This window comes from Triturus cristatus, unplaced genomic scaffold (genome assembly GCF_964204655.1).
Source record: "Triturus cristatus unplaced genomic scaffold, aTriCri1.1 SCAFFOLD_137, whole genome shotgun sequence".
Lineage (NCBI taxonomy): Eukaryota > Metazoa > Chordata > Amphibia > Caudata > Salamandridae > Triturus > Triturus cristatus.
Window position 1 is genome coordinate 263546 of NW_028187373.1, and position 23317 is coordinate 286862.

Consider the following 23317-nt stretch of genomic DNA (forward strand, 5'->3'; position numbering starts at 1 on the left):
TCCATGTGATAAATTAGTGCATCTTCTCACACCCTAATATAACCTTTGATACACCGACTCAAAATTTCAGACGGCCATTTTGAAAACCATAGATACTCCAATACCAATAACTACATACCCACTCATTGACTCTTAGGTCTACATACATCTCCACTCACTCACCTGTACAGTCACTCATACTTACAGTCACTCCGTACAAGACTATCATATGCATTTATACACCTATATAGACACTCACACACCGCCGATCATCCATTGAGGTACTGACTCACCTAGTAAGTCATGCAAATAATTAAGCACAGTCCAATTTACTCACCTATACAGTTACACACTCAAGTTCACTTACTCATAAAAATACTAACAAATTCTGACGCTCTTATACAATTACTAATACAAGCACACACTCATCCATACAGCCACTCCCGCAATCACATATAGATAGTTATATACTCTTACACACATATACACTGCGTTTCACATATGTAGTTACTGACACATGTACAACTGAGATATACATTCAATCACTAACACACCCATACATACACTCACCCAACCATACAGTCCATCACAGTTGCACTCTTAAAACCATGCACCCATAGAATCACCCACTCACACATCTATGCACAGTCACACACACACCCTACCCACACAAACACTTAGGCACCCATACAGATACTCAGACAACCAATCAATAACCCATATAGACACTCATATAGCTATTCACAAAACCATGCAGCCACTTATACACCAACACACAGACACATACAGACATTCACACAGTTTAGTCACTAGTCTGCAGTAAGATACATTTAATGACTCACTTATAGAGTCAGTTACGCTCCTAGAAAATCATCCATTCACACACTTGTACACCCACTCATTCTTCAACAGGCCTTTCCCTATATATATTAAACATATTAAAACTGTACAGAAACACATACGTACTGGATGATGTCATCAGTGATGTCATTTGAGGACCGCCACCCCCCAGGGCTTTGCATAAATATTTGCAGGGGGACATGGCCCCCCGCAGCCCCGGGGACCGCCACCACCGGGGCTTGGTTTTTTTTTTTAATTTGGGGGGCCTTTAAGGCCCCCCCAAAGCCCCGGGGACCACCACCCTCCGGGTCTCTCATTAATTATAATCGCGGGGGCGCACTGTAGAAAGGGGCGTGGCCTCTGAACACCTCTCTGCAACGCAGCTCCCTGGCGCAAACTGGAGGTACCTGGTGGGCTAGTTCGCCCCCAGGGACCCTCAGGATTCAAGGGGACTTAATCCCCCAACTTAAAATGCCCCACGGGGCACGTTTGAACAGTGGTGAAGGGAGGGGGCTGGGCCTGAGGCGGCATGTGTGCAAACACGCCCTGTGGTGCGTTTTAAATTGGGGAATTAATTCCTCGTCAATCCTGAGGGTGCCTGGGGGCCAACAACCCCACCAGGTACTTCCAGTAAGTGCCACTGCGCTGCGTTGCAGAGAGATGGGCCAGGCCACGGCCCTATTTACACCTCTCTGCAACGCAGCTCTGTGGCGCTTACTGGAGGTACCTGGTTGGCTAGTTGGACCCCAGGGACCCTCAGGATTCAAGGGCACTTAATCTCCCAACTTAAAACGGACACAGGGCGTGTTTACACACATGTCACCTCAGGCCCCCCTGTCCCTTCACCACTGTGCAAACGCTCCCTGTAGCGCGTTTTAAGAGAAAGTTTTAATCCCCCCCGCCCTATTATGTACTAGGGCCTTACAGAGGAGGTCATGCTAATCACAGGGGTACCCCAACGCATAGTGTTCCCTAGTGTATGTAGGTGTTTACATTGTATTCTAAGTGTCTTTTAGCATAGCACTGGCTCTAGGCCTGGTTAGTCAGAGTCAGCCACCAGTACCCGTCTGAAAAAGTTGTGGGCACAGGATGATTTTGGAACAAGGCCTCATTCTGCTCCTCTGTTGGTTCTTTCTGCACATGTCTTGCTTCTTCCTGCACTTTTCTTCGTCTTTGTTGACTTCTGTCGCTTCTTTCTGCATTGCTTTTGCTTCTCTCTGTGCGTTTTTTCTTCTTTCTTCACATGTCCTACATCTGTAGGCATAGTTAGAAACTAGCATTTGAAAAACCTTTGAAATTCACTGAAAAAACCATAGGTTTCAGGCACGTTATAGTTAGAAATTAGCATTTAAAAAAACCTTTGAAATTCACAGAAAAAACCATAGGTTTCAGGCACGTTATAGTTAGAAATTAGCATTTAAATAACCTTTGAAATTCACTGAAAAAAACATAGGTTTTAGGGAAAGTTCTAGTTAGTTGGACATTTCATACAAAATCAGAGAAATTCCCCCGTTATAGTTGGTTCACCTAACTATAACTCGCGCCCCCGCAATGCACTGCTGATGACGTCACATATTACATCACTCATGACATGGTCAGTGACATCACTGATGACATCACTGATGACATCATCCATGTGATTATTTGATACATCTTCTCACACTCTAATATATCCTTTGATACACCCACTCTAAATTACAGACTGCCATTCTCAAAACCATAGACACTCCAACAGCAATAACTACATACAAACTCACGGATTCTTAGGTTTACACACACATCCAATCACTCACCCGTACAGTCACTCATACTTATGGTCACTCAGTACAGGACTATCATATGCACTCATACACCTATATAAAAACTCACACACCACCACTCATCCATAGAGGTACTCACACACCTAGTCAGTCATGCAAATAATTAATCACACTGCCATTTACTCACCTATACAGTTATACACACACCAGCTCAATCACTCATACAAATACTAGCACATTCGTACGCACTTATACAATCACTGATACAAGCACACACTCATCCATACAGCCACTCTCACAATCACACACTCTCACTTATAGCCATTTATATACTCCAACACACATATATACTCCCTTTCACATATGCAGTTACTCACTCATGTACCACTGAGATATACATTCACTCACTAACACACCCATACACACACTCACCCACCCATACAGTCCATCACAGATGCACTCTTGAAACCATGCACCCAGTGAATCACCCACTCACACATCTATGCACAGAGTCACACACACTGGTACTTTGAAATTTGGGACCGCGTAGGAGGCAGGGCCCTACCCCTGTTTATCCCGGTATTAGCGAACCGCGAATGGTCAATGCGGTATGTACAAGTGCTTTGTATAACGTTCTAGCTATGAATGCACTGTGTATACGTTATTATACATCACTACGTGGGTTCCATCTTAGAGCGGTGGCCATCTTATGGTTGCCCTCACATAGGCTACATATTACTAGCAAATACGGGCCTTTAGAACACATGTGCCTTCCTTTGACTTCTCTGTGACCTGGGCAGCTTGGCTCCGCTGCCCCAGGTCAGTCCGGTCTCACGAGCTCCCCGTCCTTCGGCCACCTGTGATTAGCATCAGGGTTTGACACACCATAAAGCCTTTTCATCCCACACGAGCCTCCAGCTAATCTCTTTCACACCTGACTGTTCCTGCTTTATGGCTTGTTTTCCAAACAGGAGATGCTCGTGTTTATTGGGGCCTATCGATATCTGATGTGGGATCTGAGCCTTGCTGGGTAAATAATTGTGGGCTGGCTTAACTGGAATGTGGGATGGTCATCATGACTCTGCCTTTTCGTTTGTAATGTATACATTTATATGGCCATATCGTAAACCAAGGAATGTGTGCCTGAAGCATGATATTTTGTATTTAAGGAGAAGCCCGTTTCTGTAACTTTAAGCAGTCTCCTGAGAACATACACGCTGTTGTACTTCTAGGATGCCTGTAATTGGTCTGCAGCCAATAAACTGATCTTTGACTTCACCCAGAAGACTCTGTGTTTCTGTAGGTCCGAAACAGGAAGAACCCGAAGTCATAGGGTGTGTTCCCCTGCACCGCTGGGCTTAAAATTCAGCGATTTCAGCGGAACCGGTCCAAGCCAGAGGTTCGTGAGGAGCTTCGTGTGGAAATTCTGGAGGAAGGCCGCCACTTCATCGACCCCTGCATGTCGACGTGCTCCGAAAGTCTTTTCTGCGAGGTTCTCCGCGTCCCGACGGCTACGAAGGACTGCTGCCCTGATTAATCGCCCTGTTTTGGACCCTTGACGATTTTGGTAGAGCGAAACAATCGAGAGAGTCTTCTGGTGACGCCATTGATCATCGATATTCAGTTAAGTATAAGTGGAGCGTCTCCCAGTTTTGTTTGGTATCCTTTGGGATTTTTGGTATCCTTCGGGATTATTTTGATTTGGAGTTTGCAAACGCCAAAGCCAGAGGACTCGTGTATTCACGAGACTATCGTAATCGATAATCCTTTGAAGTTTGGAACTAGACTAGTGAGCGAAGATGCCTGGTGCTAGTGTATTTGGAAGATTGTTTTGTTTGGGTTGTGGAAGGGATTTCCAGTTAGAGGATTCATGTCCGGTTCCTCCAATTGGAACTCCAACTTATGAGCTTTATGTAAAACATGGCATGGGCCCCATTGCATATAATGAAGTATGGATCCGATACACCAGAAAGGACGGTGTTTTAAAATGGCCCCAAAATGGTAGTTTCGATACAGATATCGTAGATAATTTGGAAGTGAAATTGTTTAAAAAGAAAGCCCAGCCGGCGATGTTTGATTCTTTCCGCCTATGGCGAAAGGAAGCCAAACAGAAGGAAATTAAGCTAGCGAAAAGGAATAAGAGAGAAAGAGGTATGTCAGTGATGCAAGCAGCTGTGCAATTTAAAGATAATGAGGAGGAACAAATGAATGAGCAATTGCACAGACAGCGCAAACTAGGGATCGATAAATGTTACCCTGTTTTGTCACCCCTTGTGCAAGATGAGACGAAAGAGAAAGATTCCCTAATGTCCCATTTGCTAAGTTCACCACCCCCGTATGCGCAGACTGCCACAGCGCCTCCACAGCTTGTAAATGTGCAGCCTCCAGTAAATATGCCGCAAGCCTTCCCACAGCCGCCAGCTCCTCCTCAGCTGGCTCTTATCCCTGCAGTGCAGCCCTCTCAAGGGTCACCAGATTTGTTACATGTTGCCCCCGCGCTTCCTGCGACTTTGCCTAGCACGCCAGCGGCTTCCCCTGGCGCTCCTTCTTACACTACCCAGGTACCTGTATCTGAATCCGTTTTTCTTCCCTCTGTCTATCCCCCCGTTTTCGCCTCAACTTCTCCTTCAGCACGACAACGACTAGCTAATGTAGTTACTAGTTTAATGTCGCCTCTCTTTGGATCATCTAGTGCGACTCCTGGTTTACAGAGTAAGCAATTGCGCAGTCAGCTGCCTGGTTCTGACAAGAAAGAGGTGTTAGATCATCTGGCGCGTAGGTGGATTGGTTTCCCTTCACTCTATAATGTGGAATCAGTTGTTAACGTTTTTCACCAATGGGATGCCCCAAAACAGAGGTATGTCTTTGATAAAATGTGTGAATTCCTCTGTGAGGAATTGGAGGATAATGGTTCAAACCCAAACCCACAGGAATTGTGTCGAGTGCGATTTGATTTTGAAACAGGTATAATTGTGGGTCCCAATGTAGATAAAGCAGTTGCGACTTTACTGTCCTTCAGAAATGTCGATTGTCAACAATCATTGTTCGAACAGGAACTCCCTGTGGGGAAAAAGGTAAAAGCGCGCCAATATCCGATGCGTGAGGTTCCCCCAGTGTGGAGACCTGCTGATCCAAATGCTAATCCAGCTGTCCCAGCTCATTTTTAGCGTGTTTGGGTGCATGTCCCTTGGAAACGATCTGAAGTGTTAGCGCTTAAGCAGACATTGCCTGACCCCCGTAAAAACCCTACCGGATATTATAAGGAGTTATCACAAACTGCAGAATCATGTGTAATGAATCTGGCTGACATAGATATGCTGTTTGGGAATGTGGTTCCACAGCCTTTATGGGGATCCATTCGTAATGTAGATCACGCTGCAGAATTGGGTAACACATGGGCTAATATCATTGCTGCAGACGCTGGACAAGTTGGCGGCGCGAAGCCTGATCCTTTGGTAGCAGAACTCCCTGGTCGAATTATTACCTACATGAAAACCATAATGCCCGCGATGCGCGTAAATTGGGATAAACTATCTGCATGCAAGCAGAAGAAAGATGAGACAGTGTCCGATTTCTTTACAAGGTTTGAAGAAACGTTTATTGACCACAGTGGTCAAGACATGAGCACTGAAGGTGGCCAGCGGTTATTTGTTGATAAATTTGTACAGAATCTACTTCCCGAGTTGTGTAAAAAACTAAAAGACTCAGAAAGTTCCTGGGCTGTTTCCTCTTCAGCGCAAATACTGGCTACTGCACAGTATTATGAAAATAGAGACAAAGATGAGAAGGATAGAACAGATAAGAAAACGAAAGAACTGAAAACAAAGGTCCTTTTACAGCAGGCTTATCCGCCACGTGGAGGACAGAATAATTATAGGCAAACCCAAGGTATCTATCAGCAACCCCAACAGTTTCAGAATAATCAGCAAATGAATGGGTATTATCAACCACGAATCCCTGTAGGTCCCAACCAATGTTCATATTGCAAAGAGGAAGGTCATTTTAAATATAGTTGCCCAAAATTAATGCAGCGTAACAGTAATGCGTATGGCGCAAGAGGTAGAGGTGGTCAGCAAGCTCCTAGAGGCAGAGGGCGTGGAAATGTTCCCCAGAACGCGCGTCCTCTTCCGCCTCAAAATACCATAAATAGCTTTGATCAGCAAGCCAATGCGACTGGTAATACAGCTCAGTACTACAATAATGATTATTATGCAGAAGACGACAATGTAGAAGATAATGATTACTAGGACAGCCGTAGACAGAGAGAGGGAGTTGTTTCAGTGCCAGTGGATCAGAGCGGACCTTATGTTAAAGTAACTACAGCAAATGTAACGGAGCCCTTTCTGCTGGATACTGGTGCTGCAAAGAGTTCAATCATGCATTCAAAACTCCCTGGCGCGCCTTTGTCTGGCGAAATGAATGTTTCAGTAGGTTTTTCTGGCGCCCCAGTTAGGAACCCGATTTCTAGTCCTATGTCTCTTTCTGTTGGACCTTGTGAGCTAAAAGCACCCCTCATCCTAACGACAGGTTGTGGTGAAAATTTGCTAGGATTAGATTTGCTAAAAAGATTGCATGCAACGCTATATTGTTCTCCCTCGGGAGTACAACTTACATTAGGTAAGAAAGTGATTTCTCCAATGTATTTGTCTAAAAATGCAATGCCACCTGAATTGTTATCCCTTCCGGATGTCCTTTGGGCTACTGGTCCCAATGATGTGGGTCTCCTGGAAATACCGCCATACGTGGTCACTTTAAAAGCCAATGTCAGATTGCCACGTATTCCCCAGTACAAGATCTCCAATGAAGGTCAGAAAGCATTGTTAGCAATTGTCAGTGATTTGATTAAAAAGGATGTAATTGAAGAGACAAGATGCAACGTTTGCAATAGTCCTGTTTTACCTGTCTTAAAACGAACGGACCCTTCACAGCCACCTGTTTACAGATTTGTGATTGATCTCAGAGAGGTTAATAAGATTGTTGTGCCACAGTTTCCAGTTGTCCCTGATATAACTGCCTTGTTGACCATGATTCCAGCCTCCGCTGCATGGTTCTCAGTGATCGATCTGAAGAATGCTTTCTTTAGCATCCCAATTGCAGAGGAGAGCAGAGACATCTTTGGCTTCAGTTTAGGAGGTCGCAGCTTCCGCTTTAAATGTGCTCCACAGGGCTACTGTGAAAGTCCATCAATATACAGTCAGGCTTTAAAAGCGCAGCTTGATGCACTTGTTTTACCTAGTGGCGCTATCCCTATTCAGTACGTTGACGATTTACTAATCGCCGCAGATACTGAAAAGATTTGCAAGAAAGCTACACTGTCTTTGTTGCGTCATTTGTCTGCCTTTCATCACAAAGTGTCTCTCTCAAAGCTGCAATATTGTCGACAAGAAGTGACCTACTTAGGTCATCTCTTATCGAAGGAGGGAAGGAAACTAACCCCAGAAAGAATTCAAGCCATTGCACAGTTGAGTGTGCCTAGAACACAGAGAGAAGTGCGTGCTTTCTTGGGCATTACTTCATACTGTAGGCACTGGATACCAAATTTTTCCTTGTTGGCAAAACCTTTGTTAGCATTAACATGCAAAGACACACCGAATCCTATTCTATGGTCTGAAGAGTGTCAGAAAAGTTTTTGGGAATTGCGTAATGCATTATGTTCAGCTCCTGTGTTGGGTACCCCTGACTACAGCAAGCCTTTTACATTGTATGTTCATGAAAAAGATGGTTGCGCATTATCAGTGTTAACACAGCCTTTTGGCGATAGACCGCGTCCATGCGCATATTTTTCGTCAACCTTGGACCCGGTAGCGAGGGCATTGCCAAGTTGTCTGAGAGCCACAGCCGCCGCAGCTATGTCTATTCGAGAGTCTGCTGGCCTAGTAATGGATAATACATTGATTGTTATGGTTCCACATGCTGTGGACACATTGTTAAACAGGACCAAGACACAACACTTAACTAGTGCGCGATTATCCGGATATGAGTTGACACTGTTAGCAAATCATATACACATAAAGAGATGCAACACGTTGAATCCAGCTACACTATTACCAATTCCAGCAGACCTAGATGAGATTGAGCAACATGATTGTTTGTTCAGAACAGAAGAAGAGACAAAAGGGAGAGTAGATCTTAAAGATACTCCCCTGACTGAGTGTGATGGTACTTTATGGGTGGATGGTTCGTGTTTCAAGCTTCCGAATGGTGATACGACTGCTGCATATGCTATCACGACTTTGCACACGATTGTTGAAACTGCACGTGTGCCACAAAATTCGGCTCAAGCAGCAGAATTGATTGCCCTTACAAGAGCATGCGTGTTGTCTGAAGGAATGAAAGTGAACATATATACGGATAGCCAGTACGCCTTTGGCGTGGCGCACAGTTTTGGGCGATTGTGGAAAGAACGTGGGTTCCTGACTTCACATGGAGCTAAGATTCAGAATGGCAAGTTGGTGAATGATCTCCTTGAGTCGCTGACCCTACCGTTACAAGTTGCGATTATGAAATGCAGTGCGCACAAGAAAATCACTGATGATGTTGGTCGTGGTAATGCGTTTGCTGATGAAGTCGCGAAAGAAACAGCAAAAGATGTAAAGACTCAAATGTATGATGCAGGCCCTGCAAGATGGGTTGGTGATGTTGGAATGTGTGAAAACACGATAGAGAGTGTAAAGTCCCTTCAAGCTGAAGCCACAGAGAAAGAGTTGAGCAAGTGGAGAGAAAGTACGGGTAAGTTGGATGAGAATGGTTGTTGGATTGATTTGTCAGAACATAGGCGATGGTTGTTACCTGATGCATATGTGCTTCCAGTGGTTACTATGGCACATGGAATGGCACATATCAGTATGAAAGGAATCTGTAAGTTGTTGGCTCCAGTATGGCAGAATGCTGGAATTCCCAAGTGTGCAGAGAATGTGGTCAAGAATTGTATGGTATGCTTGAAGTACAACCCTGGTAGGGGAACCCCAACTCCATCTGGTCATTTTGCGCCTCCATCATATCCATTTGAAGTTTTGCAGCTAGATTTTATCCACATGGAAAGGTGCAACAACTTGAAGTATGTATTAGTTGTTGTTTGCGCTTTTTCAAAATGGATAGAAGCCTATCCCCTAAAGGACAACACTGCTCTATCCACAGCCAAAGCCCTTGTGAAGGAATTTTTCCCTAGGTTTGGAATGCCAAGAATGGTGTGGAGTGATAATGGGAGTGAATTTTTGGGCCAAGTGATGAAGAATGTGTGTGAGGGATTAGGGATCAAGCAGAAGTTCCACGCTGCAAATCACCCCCAATCAGCTGGATTAGTAGAGCGCTACAATGGCGCTCTAAAACTCAAGCTGGCCAAAATCCAGGCGAGCTCCGGTCTTAAATGGCCTGACGCTCTGCCTCTAGCACTCCTATCCATCAGAATGACTGTGCATTCACGAGTGGGACTCAGCCCATACGAGGTGGTTTTTGGCCGCCCGGCCAATGTATGGGGTGTGCCAAGACCGACGAAATTCAGCGAAATCGAACATCCAGTACTGCTTGATTACTTGTACGAATTGACAGCTAAATTGCGTGTTTTACACCAACAGGTGCACGATACTCTTCCCCAGGCCTCTGAAGCTCCAGGACACCCTATCGACCCTGGCACATGGGTGCTCATCAAGAATTTCCAGCACAAAAGCCACGATGAGCCCCGTTGGATTGGCCCTCACCTCGTACTTCTGTCTACAAGATCAGCTGTTCGAGTAAAGTGGAAAAAGAACTGGATCCACGGCGCCCACATCAAAAGGATCCCTTTGCCTCTGCCGTATGACCAGTGGGTCCAGGAGGGTATCGCTGACTCTGAAACAGACACTGTACCTCGTTTTGTGCCGTTCAGTGATACACGCGTTAAGAGGCACAACTTCAGCACAACAGAGTGACGATATTTTGCAAGAAGCTGTGCCACCGTCAATTCGATTGGACACCACAGAGCCTGAACTCTTGTTTCAAGATCAGACAGTACCTGGCCGTTTTCACTATAACTTAAGACCAAGGCCTATGGACAAATAAATATTCTTTTCCTTATCTTTTTGGTTTTTAAAACCATAGCTCTCCCATCTGAAGGACTTTCTTGATTTTTGTTTTTCGAACCACCATCCGGGTTCAGCCGCAGGGTCGCGGTGCCAAGACTTTGGGGTACAGGCCGTAGACGTTAGGTCAACGGTTCTGGTTGGTCTAGGGCGTTCCCTGGACCGACAGGCATACTCCTTAGCAGAAGATACTCACCCGCCGCGAGCGGCACGATTAGAGGATGGAGTTTTTCAAGATGGAGAGACTCGCTGAGGAAATGAACTTTAAAGCAAGAATGTGTAAAATAATGAAGAGCAAACGTTTTGTATTTTTATGTCTGTTTGTAATATGTAGTATGGTAGTGTTTACTGTAGGATTTGTATTCTTCTCCTCCCAAGAGCCCATTGCAACCACTGAACAGCCTATACCTCCTCCTACTGTCCCCTCACACTCTTTTCACCCTCTGCCTGAACATGAACTAGCTAGACGGTCTGAATTTGTAAACAACTCGTTTATTCAGCTCCTGCACCAGCACCAACTAGTCATGAATACAACCAATTGCTGGGTGTGTGGTTTAATGCCACATACGATTAATAAGGGTATTCCTTATCTAGTGCTGCCGTTTAGTTACAATGGATCGTCATGGGCATTCCAGACCATGTTTCTCTTTGCTCTAGATGCGTACTCCCCGCGACAACCGCGTTCCATCAGACCTAGCACAAATAATAAAGCTTTAATGAAAGGAGTTGCCGATATGAGCAGAGATATCGACGCATACTCATCTATTCCTAAGGAGGAATTGCGAGCTTATGTAGGGTGGAACGCGACGGGGTATAGTATTAGTCTGGGTGAAAGGCAGCGAAAGATCTCATCCCCAATCTGGGTCGTACCCCACATAGGTCGGTTCTGTTTACAAGGTAATGGTCAGAATCCAAGAGCTCAACTAGGAAGAAGTGACTGTACTGAAACGTACACTTTTCCGTCACAGTTTTCCCCTGCGTTTTTGGCTGCCAAGGGTACATATTTTGTCTGCAATGACCGAGCATATACATGGTTGCCCCCTGATTTCTCGGGCACATGTTATATTGCAAATTTGCTACCGCCAACATTCACTGCTGCCTCCGACTATCACAAGACCAGAGTTGTGAGAGGCGTGATTAGTAAGGAGGATACTGCCGGTCAGGAAGCGGGAGACTTCTTTTTGGGTTTCCTGCCATTTTGGGGACCTATGGTCAATAGTAGGAACCTGAGACAACTGACTCGTGTGGTTGAATCCACTGTTAATGTTACGGCTGGTGCCCTTGGTAATTTAACAGCTGAGCTCCAAGCGGATCGCCTCATGACTTTGCAGAACCGCATGGTTCTAGACGTCATACTTGCAGACCGCTGTGGGGTATGTAAGGTTATCCAATCTAGTTGTTGCATTTTCATACCAGATAACGCTCCAACAGTTTATCAAGCCATCTCCAAACTGCATAAAATATCTGAATCCATACACGTGGATAAAGGAGATTGGTCACTGGTGGGGTGGTTCTGGGAACTGATATCTGCCTGGGGTTGGAAGATTCTGATGGTCATTGGAATGATCTTAGCCATCCTTTTCCTGTTCTGTCTGTGCATACAGTGTGCTCCTGCGATATGTGGCCTCTGTGCTACATTATGTGTAAGGAAACCTGTATCGAGGGACGAGCTAAGTAATAGGATGATGCTACAGCAACATCTCCATGACTTCGTGAATATTGACCTAGACTCGGATTGATGTGAGCATAGTTATTGCCTATGTAAGGGCAAAAGGAGGGTCTGTGGTACTTTGAAATTTGGAACCGCGTAGGAGGCAGGGCCCTACCCCTGTCTATCCCGGTATTAGCGAACCGCGAATGGTCAATGCGGTATGTACAAGTGCTTTGTATAACGTTCTAGCTATGAATGCACTGTGTATACGTTATTATACATCACTACGTGGGTTCCATCTTAGAGCGGTGGCCATCTTATGGTTGCCCTCACATAGGCTACATATTACTAGCAAATACGGGCCTTCAGAACACATGTGCTTTCGGTTTGACTTCTCTGTGACCTGTGCAGCTTGGCTCTGCTGCCCCAGGTCAGTCCGGTCTCACGAGCTCCCCCGTCCTACGGCCACCTGTGATTAGCATCAGGGTTTGACACACCATAAAGCCTCTTCATGAACACAAGCCTCCGGCTAATCTCTTTCACACCTGACTCTTCCTGCTTTATGGCTTGTTTTCTAAACAGGAGATGCCCGTGTTTATTGGGGCCTTGTTGATATCTGATGTGGGATCTGAGCCTCGCTGGGTAAATAATTGTGGGCTGGCTTAACTGGAATGTGGGATGGTCATCATGACTCTGCCTTTTCGTTTGTAATGGATACATGTAGATGACCATATCGTAAAACAAGGAATGTGTGCCTGAAGCATGATATTTTGTATTTAAGGAGAAGCCCGTTTCTGTAACTTTAAGCAGTCTCCTGAGAACATACACGCTGTTGTACTTCTAGGATGCCTGTAATTGGTCTGCAGCCAATAAACTGATCTTTGACTTCACCCAGAAGACTCTGTGTTTCTGTAGGTCTGAAACAGGAAGAACCCGAAGTCATAGGGTGTGTTCCCCTGCACCGCTGGGCTTAAAATTCCCAGTACTTCAACACCCCACCCACATAAACACTCGGGCACCCATACAGATACTCAGACAACCAATCAATAACCCCTATAGACACTCGTGTAGCTATTCACAAACCCATGCAGCCGTTTACACACCAACAGACAGACACAGACATTCACACAGTTAAGTCACTAACCCATGCATCCAGTAAGCTACGTTTAATCACTCACTTATAGTCAGTCACACACCTACTAAATCATCCATTCAGAAACTTATACACCCACTCATTCTTCAATATGCCTTTCCCTATATATATTAAACATATTTAAACTTTACAGAAACACAGTCACTGGATGATGTCATCAGTGATGTCATTTGAGATGTCATCAGTGATGTCATCAGTGATGTTAGTGACCATGTCATGAGTGATGTAATATGTGACGTCATCAGCAGTGCATTGCCGGGGCGTGAGTTATAGTTAGCTGAACTAACTATAACGGGGGAATTTCTCTGGTTTTGTACGAGTGAAATGTCCAACTAACTATAACTTCCCCTAAAACCTATGTTTTTTTCAGTGAATTTCAAAGGTTTTTTAAATGCAAATTTCTAACTATAACGTGCCTGAAACCTATGGTTTTTTCAGTGAATATATATATATATATATATATATATATATATATATATATATATATATATCCAACCTGAAAAGTAAAGTAACACTACTGATATACAGAACTGTGATGTATTTACCTTATTTTAATGACTCCTAGTGTACTTGACCACATTGTAAGGACTGAGTTTCATCGACAAATAGTTGGTGGCAATGCTCACATGGGCAGTGACTGAGCTCAATGATATTCACACATAGCTAGCTGATGGTAGAGCTCACATGGGCAGTGCCCAGGCTACCTGTTTCACAGAATCAGCTGGTGGTAGAGCTCACATGGACAGTGCCCAGAAGCCCAGGTACTCATACGCAACCAGTTGGTGGCTGAGTTCACATGGGCAATGCCCGGGTTCCCTGGTACTCACCACAATCAGTTGGTACAGAGCTCAAATGGGCAATGCCCGGGTTCCCTGGTACTCCCACACACCAGCTTGTGCAGAGCTCACATGGGCAGTGCCCGGGCTCCCTGGTACTCACCTACAATGAGCTGGTGGCACAGCTCACATGGGCAGTGCTTCTTGAAGACGTGTTCCTGGAAGCTGTGAGTCCGCATTGGTTTCAGCAATGCCAGCGTTTTCCCTGAGGTGTTTGGGGAGTGCTCGGTCGAGTACAGGGTCTCTGCCGGCACCGGGGACGGCGGAGGAGGCGCCAAGGGGGGACGGAGCAGGACGTCGGAAGGGATCTTGAGGTCACTGTAGGAGCGCAGGAAGAAGTTGTCCACGCTCTTGCTGCGCAGGATGGTCTTGAGCGAGAGGGAGCGCTTGAACCGCTGGAGCTGAAAGAGAGAAACAGAGAAGTCAGAATGTGAGTGGGTCCTGTTTCGAAAGAGTGACAATGCACTAACACAGGGTATCATACCGGGAAATAGGGGTACGTGCCCAGAAGATTGGAATGAGACATAGCTGTAAGCAAGGGAACCGACCCAGAAAATACAGAGCACACTCAAAACAATGCCCAACGCCCAGAAATGGAAGACTTATAATGATAGATTTCCTGTGTCTGTCTAGAGGTGCCTGATTTTGAAGACTCCGGGCTTAATTTAGAGTTTGGCAGATACATACGTGGCAGAGTACTTGTCTGCCAAACTGACAATCTTCCTGCATTATTGAGAGGGAGACGGACTGGCAAGTTTCCAATGGTTGTGCCCCCGCTGGCTCCGCTGTCTGAAACCCTACTACAACGAAGGCCCGGTGAAGTTGAGGCCATCAGTGTAGGTAAATCAGACTCTCCGCCCTATTTAGAGCTGTTTGATGTTCTTTTTTTCTGTTCAAGACCACCAGCAAGCCTGGAGGTCTTGAAATACATTTTAAAAATGATTCCCATAACCTGGGAGAAAACTCACTTAGGGTTCGAATTCGTTAGCTTTTTGTTTTTCACTTTGGTAGTTTGTTTTTAGAATACAAAATAAATGCTGCTCTACAAACTTTCAATGCTTTCAAAGAAGCCTCCATGACAGCAGCTCAATCGAAGACACGGAGATCCCCCAGGGCTAGCAGGAATCTCAAAATATGGCGGGCAGTAGTCTAGCCAGGAGGGCTTTGGAAATTACCTCCGCTACCCTGACAGATGGTGGGATGCCCGCCATAGTCTAAATGAGGTCTGCTACTTCAGAGGGCCTGATTTAGAGTTCGGCGGACGGGTTTCTCCGCCACAAACATGACGGATATCCAGCCGCCGTATTACAAATGTATTATATCCAATGCCATTTGCAGTACAGCAGGTGGGATATCCGTTATATTTGGAATGGAGTAACCCATCCGCCTAACTCTAAGGCACTAAGTAATACAATCTGTGTTTAAAATGTAGGGTCGCTGGAGATCCGATAGGGCATTCTCACCTCACCCTCTGATCCTCTAAATCCAGAAAAAGGGAGCAGTAGTTTCTGAAGTAATGTGTTTTTTCGACTGTCAGAAAGGCTTGACTTCTTTAAACAGTGTTAAGTATATGTTGGTGTCATTGAGGGAAGCTGAACATTCACAAACATACAAGACCATTTTAAGATTTTGATACAAACATGGTTCCACGTGCATGTGAATGAAACTATACAAGTAACTACAAATATCATTGATAGGTTTACTGTAAAGCATTCTCGATGCAATGGTAACAAACAAGCCAAAAGACCTGAGACTTGTCAAATATACATTTTTGTTGCAGACATGCTCAATATGTAAAAAATGGCAAACATATAAATAATATTAAAGTAAAAGAGTGGATAATATGTTGGGTTATAACATGTTAGGCTTGTACTCTTATTATGATCTATGGTTTGTAATACAATGAATTTTACTGCACTGTCACAAAGTCTATGCATCCTCGAACTATCTTATGATATTTTAAATGCCAATAAAAATCTTTGGAACAAAAAAATTACAAAAGTAAAAGAGTGGTCCAACAGCTGAAGTGTACCAGCTGTGGCAAAAAAGTGCACTCCTTTTTATTATGACTATTTTGGAGAACATGAGATTGGCAAGACAGCTAAACCGGTCTCTGGGCTAAACCTAAAAAGGTAGCCGAAAGTTGTCAAAAATGCCATACAAGAGACACACAGGCTGCTAAGTAACACGAGTTGCTTCTGATGAGTGACTGTATGTTGCTTTTCTTTGACAGCAGACCATCTGCTAGCAAGCAAAGAGCAGCCTCTCCTCTGCTGGTAAAACCACTTGATGTTCAGTTTTTCAGAGATTAACTCCTTGTAGACTGATTTTCTTCCTGTACTTGCTCTTATTAACCCCTTCGATGCTCATGACGGAACGGTTCCGTCATGAGCATCGGTTGGGCTGTGCTCATGACGGAACCGTTCCGTCATGAGGACAGCCCCCGGGGGAAGCGCTGGCGCTCCCCCCCTTGTGCCTCGATCTTGCCCCCCTTTACGGGGGTGGCAGCGGAAGAGCTTCCGCTGCCACCCCCGACCCCCCCCGAGCCCCCCCACGCTTTCTGATGACGTCAGCGCGCACAGCGCGCGCCGGCGTCATCAGGAAGCGTTGGACGCGCTGGAATCCATTTCTTCCAGCGCGTCCGAGGGGAGCAGAGGTAGGTGTTTGGCGTCTGGTGGGGGCCGCGGCGGTGAAATCTCTAGTATTGAGGCATCGGGGGAGAGGAAAGAGTATTTCCTCTCCCCCGATGTCTCAATACAGGGCATTCCTGCTCCACGATCGCGCACAGCGTCGCAATCGTGGAGTAGGGATGCCCCACTAGACACCAGGGATTTTGTATTTGGAGTTTGGGAAGCGACCCCTTAGGCAAGGGTCGCTTCCTTGGGCACGAAACTTTGGCAAAGTCTTTTCTGCCCCCCCTGGGGGCAGATCGGCCCGCTTTCTGCGCGTTTCTGCCCCCAGGGGGGGCAGAAAAGCCCACTAGTCACCAGGGATGTTGTTTTTACTATGTAGGAAGCGACCCCTTGGGCAAGGGTCGCTTCCTTGGGGGCAAATTTTGTGGAAGTCTTTTCTGCCCCCCCTGGGGGCAGATCGGTCCGCTTTCTGCGCGTTTCTGCCCCCAGGGGGGGGCAGAAAAGCCCACTAGACACCAGGGATATTGTTTATGCTATGTAGGAAGCGACCCCTTAGGCAAGGGTCGCTTCCTTGGGGGGCCAAATAATTTGAAGACTTTTCTGCCCCCCCTGGGGGCAGATCGGTCTTCTTTCTGCCCGTTTCTCCCCCTAGGGGGGGCAGAAAAGCCCACTAGACACCAGGGATGTCTATTTCGTTATGTAGGAAGCGACCCCTTGGGCAAGGGTCGCTTCCTAGGGTGGTAAAGTGATTAGGAGACTTTTCTGCCCCCCCTGGGGGCAGATCGGTCGTCTTTCTGCCCGTTTCTGCCCCCAGGGGGGGCAGAAAAGCCCACTAGACACCAGGGATGTCTTTTTCTTTATGTAGGAAGCGACCCCTTGGGCAAGGGTCGCTTCCTTTGCGGCCTAATTTTTTAGAATACTTTTCTGCCCCCCCTGGGGGCAGATTGGTCGTCTTTCTGTCCGTTTCTGCTCTTTGGGGGGGGGGCAGAAAAGCCCACTAGACACCAGGGATATAAATATTATTGTAGGAAGCGACCCCTTGGGCAAGGGTCGCTTCCTTGGGCCCCTAAATGTTTTGAAGACTTTTCTGCCCCCTCTGTGGGCAGATCGGTTTTATTTTTTTGCCGTTTCTGCTCCCATTGGAGGCAGAAAAGCCCACTAGACACCAGGGAATTAGTTCAATTAGAAATAGAAGTGACCCCTCGCTTCCAGGGTGCAATTTGTTATATGTATTTGGCTCACCTGCCCCGGGACTGAATAGCCTTTTTTTTCCTGCTGTTTTCTGCCTGACCTGGCACACAAACCGATTGACCATTTGGGTAGTGACATGGCATGTTATAATGTTTATTGTTATATGTTTTGTGATTTCCAATTGTAATGTTTTTTTTGTTTACTTTTTTGTTCTAGGTGAAGGCTTTTCTTCTGTTCACGGTGACGTTTTGGTTCTGGTGGTTTTGCTGTTTGTGTAGTTTGGTAAGAGACTGTTTTTTTGTACAATGCAAATGTGTTTGATTTCTCTGCCTGTTTTTTTTTGCAAATGGTGTAATAATAGCAGTATGTTTGGTTTTTGAGTTTCAAAAACTTTTTGCATTGGTGCATGATGTGTATTTTGTTGTCTTGTGAGTAATTTGTTTTTTTTTCTTCTTTCTAGTTTGATATCGTTGGTCTTTGCTGTGTCACTGCAGAGTTTGTTTCTGGTGAGTGTAGCTGTCTCTTTTGATTTTGGATTGTATAGTTTTTGAGTACATTGATCTTATTGATATAAGGTACACATTTCTTTACTTACTTGGTTTGCACATTGTTGGTTGTTGTTGACTTGTTTGTGCAGTCTTCCATCTTAGTAGGTATAATGGCTAGCCGCAGGATGACTGCTCAGCAGGTTGTTGGTTTGCTGTTTGAGTCTTCCTCTGATATTGGGTCAGAGACTGACTCTGCTTCTGAGGGAGAGGGGGCAGGGGACGATTCTGGCAGTGAGTTTTCTCTCCGTATGGGGTCATCGGATGATGAAGATACTCTTAGCGCGGATGAAGTGCCTGTGTTAGAGGAGGAGACTGATGTGCCGATAGTGCGGCAAGAGGCATCTGGGCTGCAGCCTGCGGCTGCAAGGCTTCCCGTTGGTGTAGTGCGGCAAGAGGCATCTGGGCTGCAGGCTGGGGCTGCAAGCCTTTCCGTTGGTGTAGTGCGGCAAGAGACATCTGGGCTGCAGGCTGGGGCTGCAAGTCTTCCCGTTGAAAGTGATGACCTCTGGGTTGCCCCTGGCATGGTGCAGCCGGAATTTCCTGAGTTTACTGGTGTTCCAGGGTCTAGAGTGAATACCGAGAACTTTTTGCCTGTAAATTTTTTTCAGTTGTTTATGGGCGATGTGTTTTTGGCAGAGATTGTTGAGCAGACTAATTTGTATGCCGAACAGTTTTTGAGGGACAACAGTGCCAGTCTTAAGCCACACTCTAGAGCTACCCGGTGGACTCCCACAAATGTTGAAGAGATGAAGAAGTTCTTGGGTTTAACTTTTTTGATGGGCTTGCTAAGGAAGCCATCATTGGCTTCATATTGGTCTAGCAGTCCCTTGATGGCAACGTCTATTTTTCCGGCAGTCATGAGTCGTGACAGGTATTTGCTTCTGCTTCGGATGATGCACTTTGTAGATAATGGTTTAGCGTTGCCACGAGATCACCCTGATTGTGACCGTCTTTTTATGATTAGGCCTGTCCTTGATCACTTTGTTGATCGATTTTCTGAGATTTATGCCCCTGGTAGAGAAATTGCAGTGGATGAGTCTTTGGTGTTGTTCAAGGGCCGCTTGGTTTTTAGGCAATACATTCCTAGTAAGAGGGCACGCTATGGAATAAAGCTGTATATGCTGTGTGACAGTAGGACTGGATATGTCTCTAATTTCAGGGTGTACACCGGTAAGGAATCTAGGTTTAACCTCCCTGGTTGTCCGTCCACTTTTGGAGTGACTGAGAAAATTGTTTGGGAACTTGGAAGAGGATTTTTTAACAAAGGCCACCATTTATATGTAGATAACTTCTACACTGGTGTACGGTTGTTCAGGGAATTGGCCAAAGTTGACACTTTTGCTTGTGGCACAGTCCGCTGTAACCGTAAAGGTTTTCCGAAAGAACTTGTTTGTCAAAAGCTTGTGCGGGGACAGTGCAGTGCGTTGCGTTGCCAGGAGCTTCTTGCTGTGAAGTTTACAGACAGGAGAGATGTCTACATGCTGACTTCCATCCATGATGAAAGCACTGCACCTGTGACTGTTTGGGGTCAGGTCGCTGAAGCGCGCAAACCTGTATGTGTTTTAGACTATAATAGGTACATGGGTGGTGTTGACAGAGTAGATCAGAGGTTGGAACCTTACACTGCTCTTCGTAAGGCTTACATTTGGTACAAGAAGTTGGCTATCCATCTTTTCCACTTGGCAATGTTTAATGCTTTTGTTGTGTTCCAGGATTCTTGCCCTGAGTCAAAGATGACTTTTGTTAAGTTTCAGGAGTCTGTAATAGGCAGCCTTGTTGTAGTGGAACAGGCAAGTGTTCCTAGAGTTGGACTGGTGGAGGATGTTGCTAGATTGAAAGAACGCCACTTTCCAGATCACATTCCTCCCACACCCGCAAAAGATTTTCCCAGTAGGAGATGTAGAGTCTGTTGGCGAAGAGGTTTGCGGAAGGAGAGTCGTATGTACTGCCCCGATTGTCCCTCTCATCCTGCACTGTGTCTCTCTGCTTGTTTTAGAGCGTACCACACGCGAAAAAATTTTTGGGAGGATTCTTGAGTGGTAAAGTGAACTGGCTGGTCTGTATTCTTTGGATAATTTGATTCTGTTTCAATGTTGGTGTTAGTGCAATGTATTTAGTTGCTGATTTTCTGTTAGAAGATTTGTATCTATTTGCAATTTGTTTGTGTTTTTATTTTTTTCTAAAAAAATCCAAAATGTGATGGCGGTGTGTGTAGGCTTGCGCTTGGCTGTTGGTGTGTGTGGACTGGCACTTGGTTGGTGGTGTGCGTGGAATGGTGCTTGGCTGACGGTGTGCGTGGACTGGCGGTGTGCATGGACTGGCGGTGTGCGTGGACTGGTGCGTGGCTGGTGGTGTGCGTGGAATGGTGCTTGGCTGGCGGTGTGCGTGGACTGGTGCGTGGCTGGTGGTGTGCGTGGAATGGTGCTTGGCTGGCGGTGTGCGTGGAATGGTGCTTGGCTGGTGGTGTGCGTGGAATGGTGCTTGGCTGGCGCTGTGCGTGGACTGGTACTTGGCTGGCAGTGTGTGTGGACTGGTGGTGTGTGCGGACTGGTGTTTGGCTGGTGGTGTCCGTGGACTGGAGCTTGGCTGGTGGTGTCCGTGGACTGGAGCTTGTCTGGTGGTGTGTGTGGACTGGAGCTTGGCTGGCGGTGTGCGTGGAATGGTGCTTGTCTGGTGGTGTCCGTGGACTGGAGCTTGGCTGGCGGTGTAGGTGGATTGGCGATTGGCTGCCGGTGTGCCTGGACTGGCGATTGGATGGCGGTGTGCCTGGACTGGCGCTTGGCTAGCGGTGTGCGTGGACTGGCGTTTGGCTAGCGGTGTGTGTCGACCGGTGCTTGGCTGGCTGTGTGTGAGTAGTGACTTTCTGCTGGTCACTACACACACTGCTAGCTGAGTGCCACTCCACGCAATCCTTCAGCCTGTGTAGTTGCTGTGTCTGGATTGTGGGCGTGTGAAAGTGATGGGCCCTTGAATGGCGCTGTGTGCCGGTGTGAGTTTTGTTATGTGATGGGCCCGCGGCTGGCGGTGTGAATGGTTTTGTATGTCTCACACGTATGAAAGGTGTATGAATGGCCTGTAAAGAGGTTGGTGCCTTGTCGTGGCTTTACAGCTCACGAGCTGTGAGTCAATGGTTCAGTTTCTTGCCCTTTCAATTATTACCAGTGCATTTCATTTTTTGTGAAATCACTTGGTAATACAATTTTATCTACTGAACCATCACTCACCCTCGTGCCAAATCCAACCAGTATGTGCGTGTGCTTGCGGGTTAGATGACTGTGCAGTAATATTTGTCTTTCTGAAGCAGGGTGTACCTTGTCCCTTTTTGGTGATTTTTGTACTGTGTTGCTTTTGTACCTGGTGGTGCGAATGGTCTTGTTTGTATCACGTATGAAAGGTGTGTGAATGGCCTGTAAAGCGGTTGGTGCCTTGACGTGGCTTTACAGCTCACGAGCTGCAAGTCATTGGTTTGGTTTTTTGTGAATTTAATTATTGACAGTGCATTTCATTTTTGTGAAATCTCTTGTTAATAAAATTTAATACACTGAACCATGACTTTCCCTCGTGCCAAATCCAACCAGTATGTGTGTGTGTTTGAGGAATAGATGGTTGTGCAGGAATCTTTGTTTTTTGTTTCTCTGCCAAGGTACACTTTCCATGTAAGAATAACCCACCAACTGTAGATATTGTCGAAAACCTTTGGGAGTTCATGGTGATGTCTCTCTAGTGATTTGAAAAATATTTTTTATCCCCATTGTCCTGTAAACCTCAAATTGTCTGCCACATTTTCTTTGCAGTATTATTCCTAAATTCTCACGCTGTAGTAACAATTGGTAATCTGGTTATGCAAGGGGGGTTACTTTTGTTTTTTGCCCAGGGCTCGGCGGCCATCTAGGGAAACCTTTCCAACCCACGCATTTCTGAAAAGTAGACACTCGGCGGCTTCCAGGGAGGTATGGCTTGCGTGGATCCCCCAACGTTTCCTTACCTAGAATCCCCTGCAAACCTCAATTTTTGCCCAAAAAAATCACTTTTTTCACACATTTTGGGGTGGGAAAGTAGTGGCATCACCGGGCTCACACAAATTTACCACCACCCAGCGTTCCCCCAGGTCTCCCGGTAAAAATGGTGCCTCACTTGTGTGGGAGGCCCAAGTACCCGCGGCAGGCAAGGGCCCCAAAGGTAGTGAGGCCACCTCAAGATGGCCTATTGCCAAACCACCTGGTTTTGCAAGGGGGGTCACTTTGGTTTTTGGCCCGGTGCGCGGCGGCCATCTAGGGAAACCTACCAAACCCAGGCATTTTTGAAAACTAGACACCCGGCGGCTTCCAGGGAGGTATGGCTTGCGTGGATCCCCCAACGTTTCCTTACCCAGAATCCCCTGCAAACCTCAATTTTTGCTCAAAAAATCACTTTTTTCACACATTTTGGGGTGGGAAAGTAGTGGCATCACCGGGCTCACACAAATTTACCACCACCCAGCGTTCCCCCAGGTCTCCCGGTAAAAATGGTGCCTCACTTGTGTGGGAGGCCCAAGTACCCGCGGCAGGCAAGGGCCCCAAAGGTAGTGAGGCCACCTCAAGATGGCCTATCGCCAAACCACCTGGTTTTGCAAGGGGGGTCACTTTGGTTTTTGGCCCGGTGCGCGGCGGCCATCTAGGGAAACCTACCA

The 23317-nt window shown here is 46.3% G+C and overlaps 1 protein-coding gene across 2 annotated transcripts in view; it reads right to left on the bottom strand.

Moving 5' to 3' along the window:
• Positions 1–23317, bottom strand: part of STAC2 (SH3 and cysteine rich domain 2) — a 442182-nt gene that overhangs the window by 105043 nt on the left and 313822 nt on the right. The window contains exon 2 of one of the 2 annotated variants that reach the window (XM_085640309.1): positions 14380–14677. In XM_085640309.1, the coding sequence (XP_085496435.1) occupies positions 14380–14677 (298 nt within the window). Of the gene's footprint in view, positions 1–14379; positions 16641–23317 lie in introns of those variants that run through there. The other variant, XM_085640308.1, reaches the window with a different exon arrangement.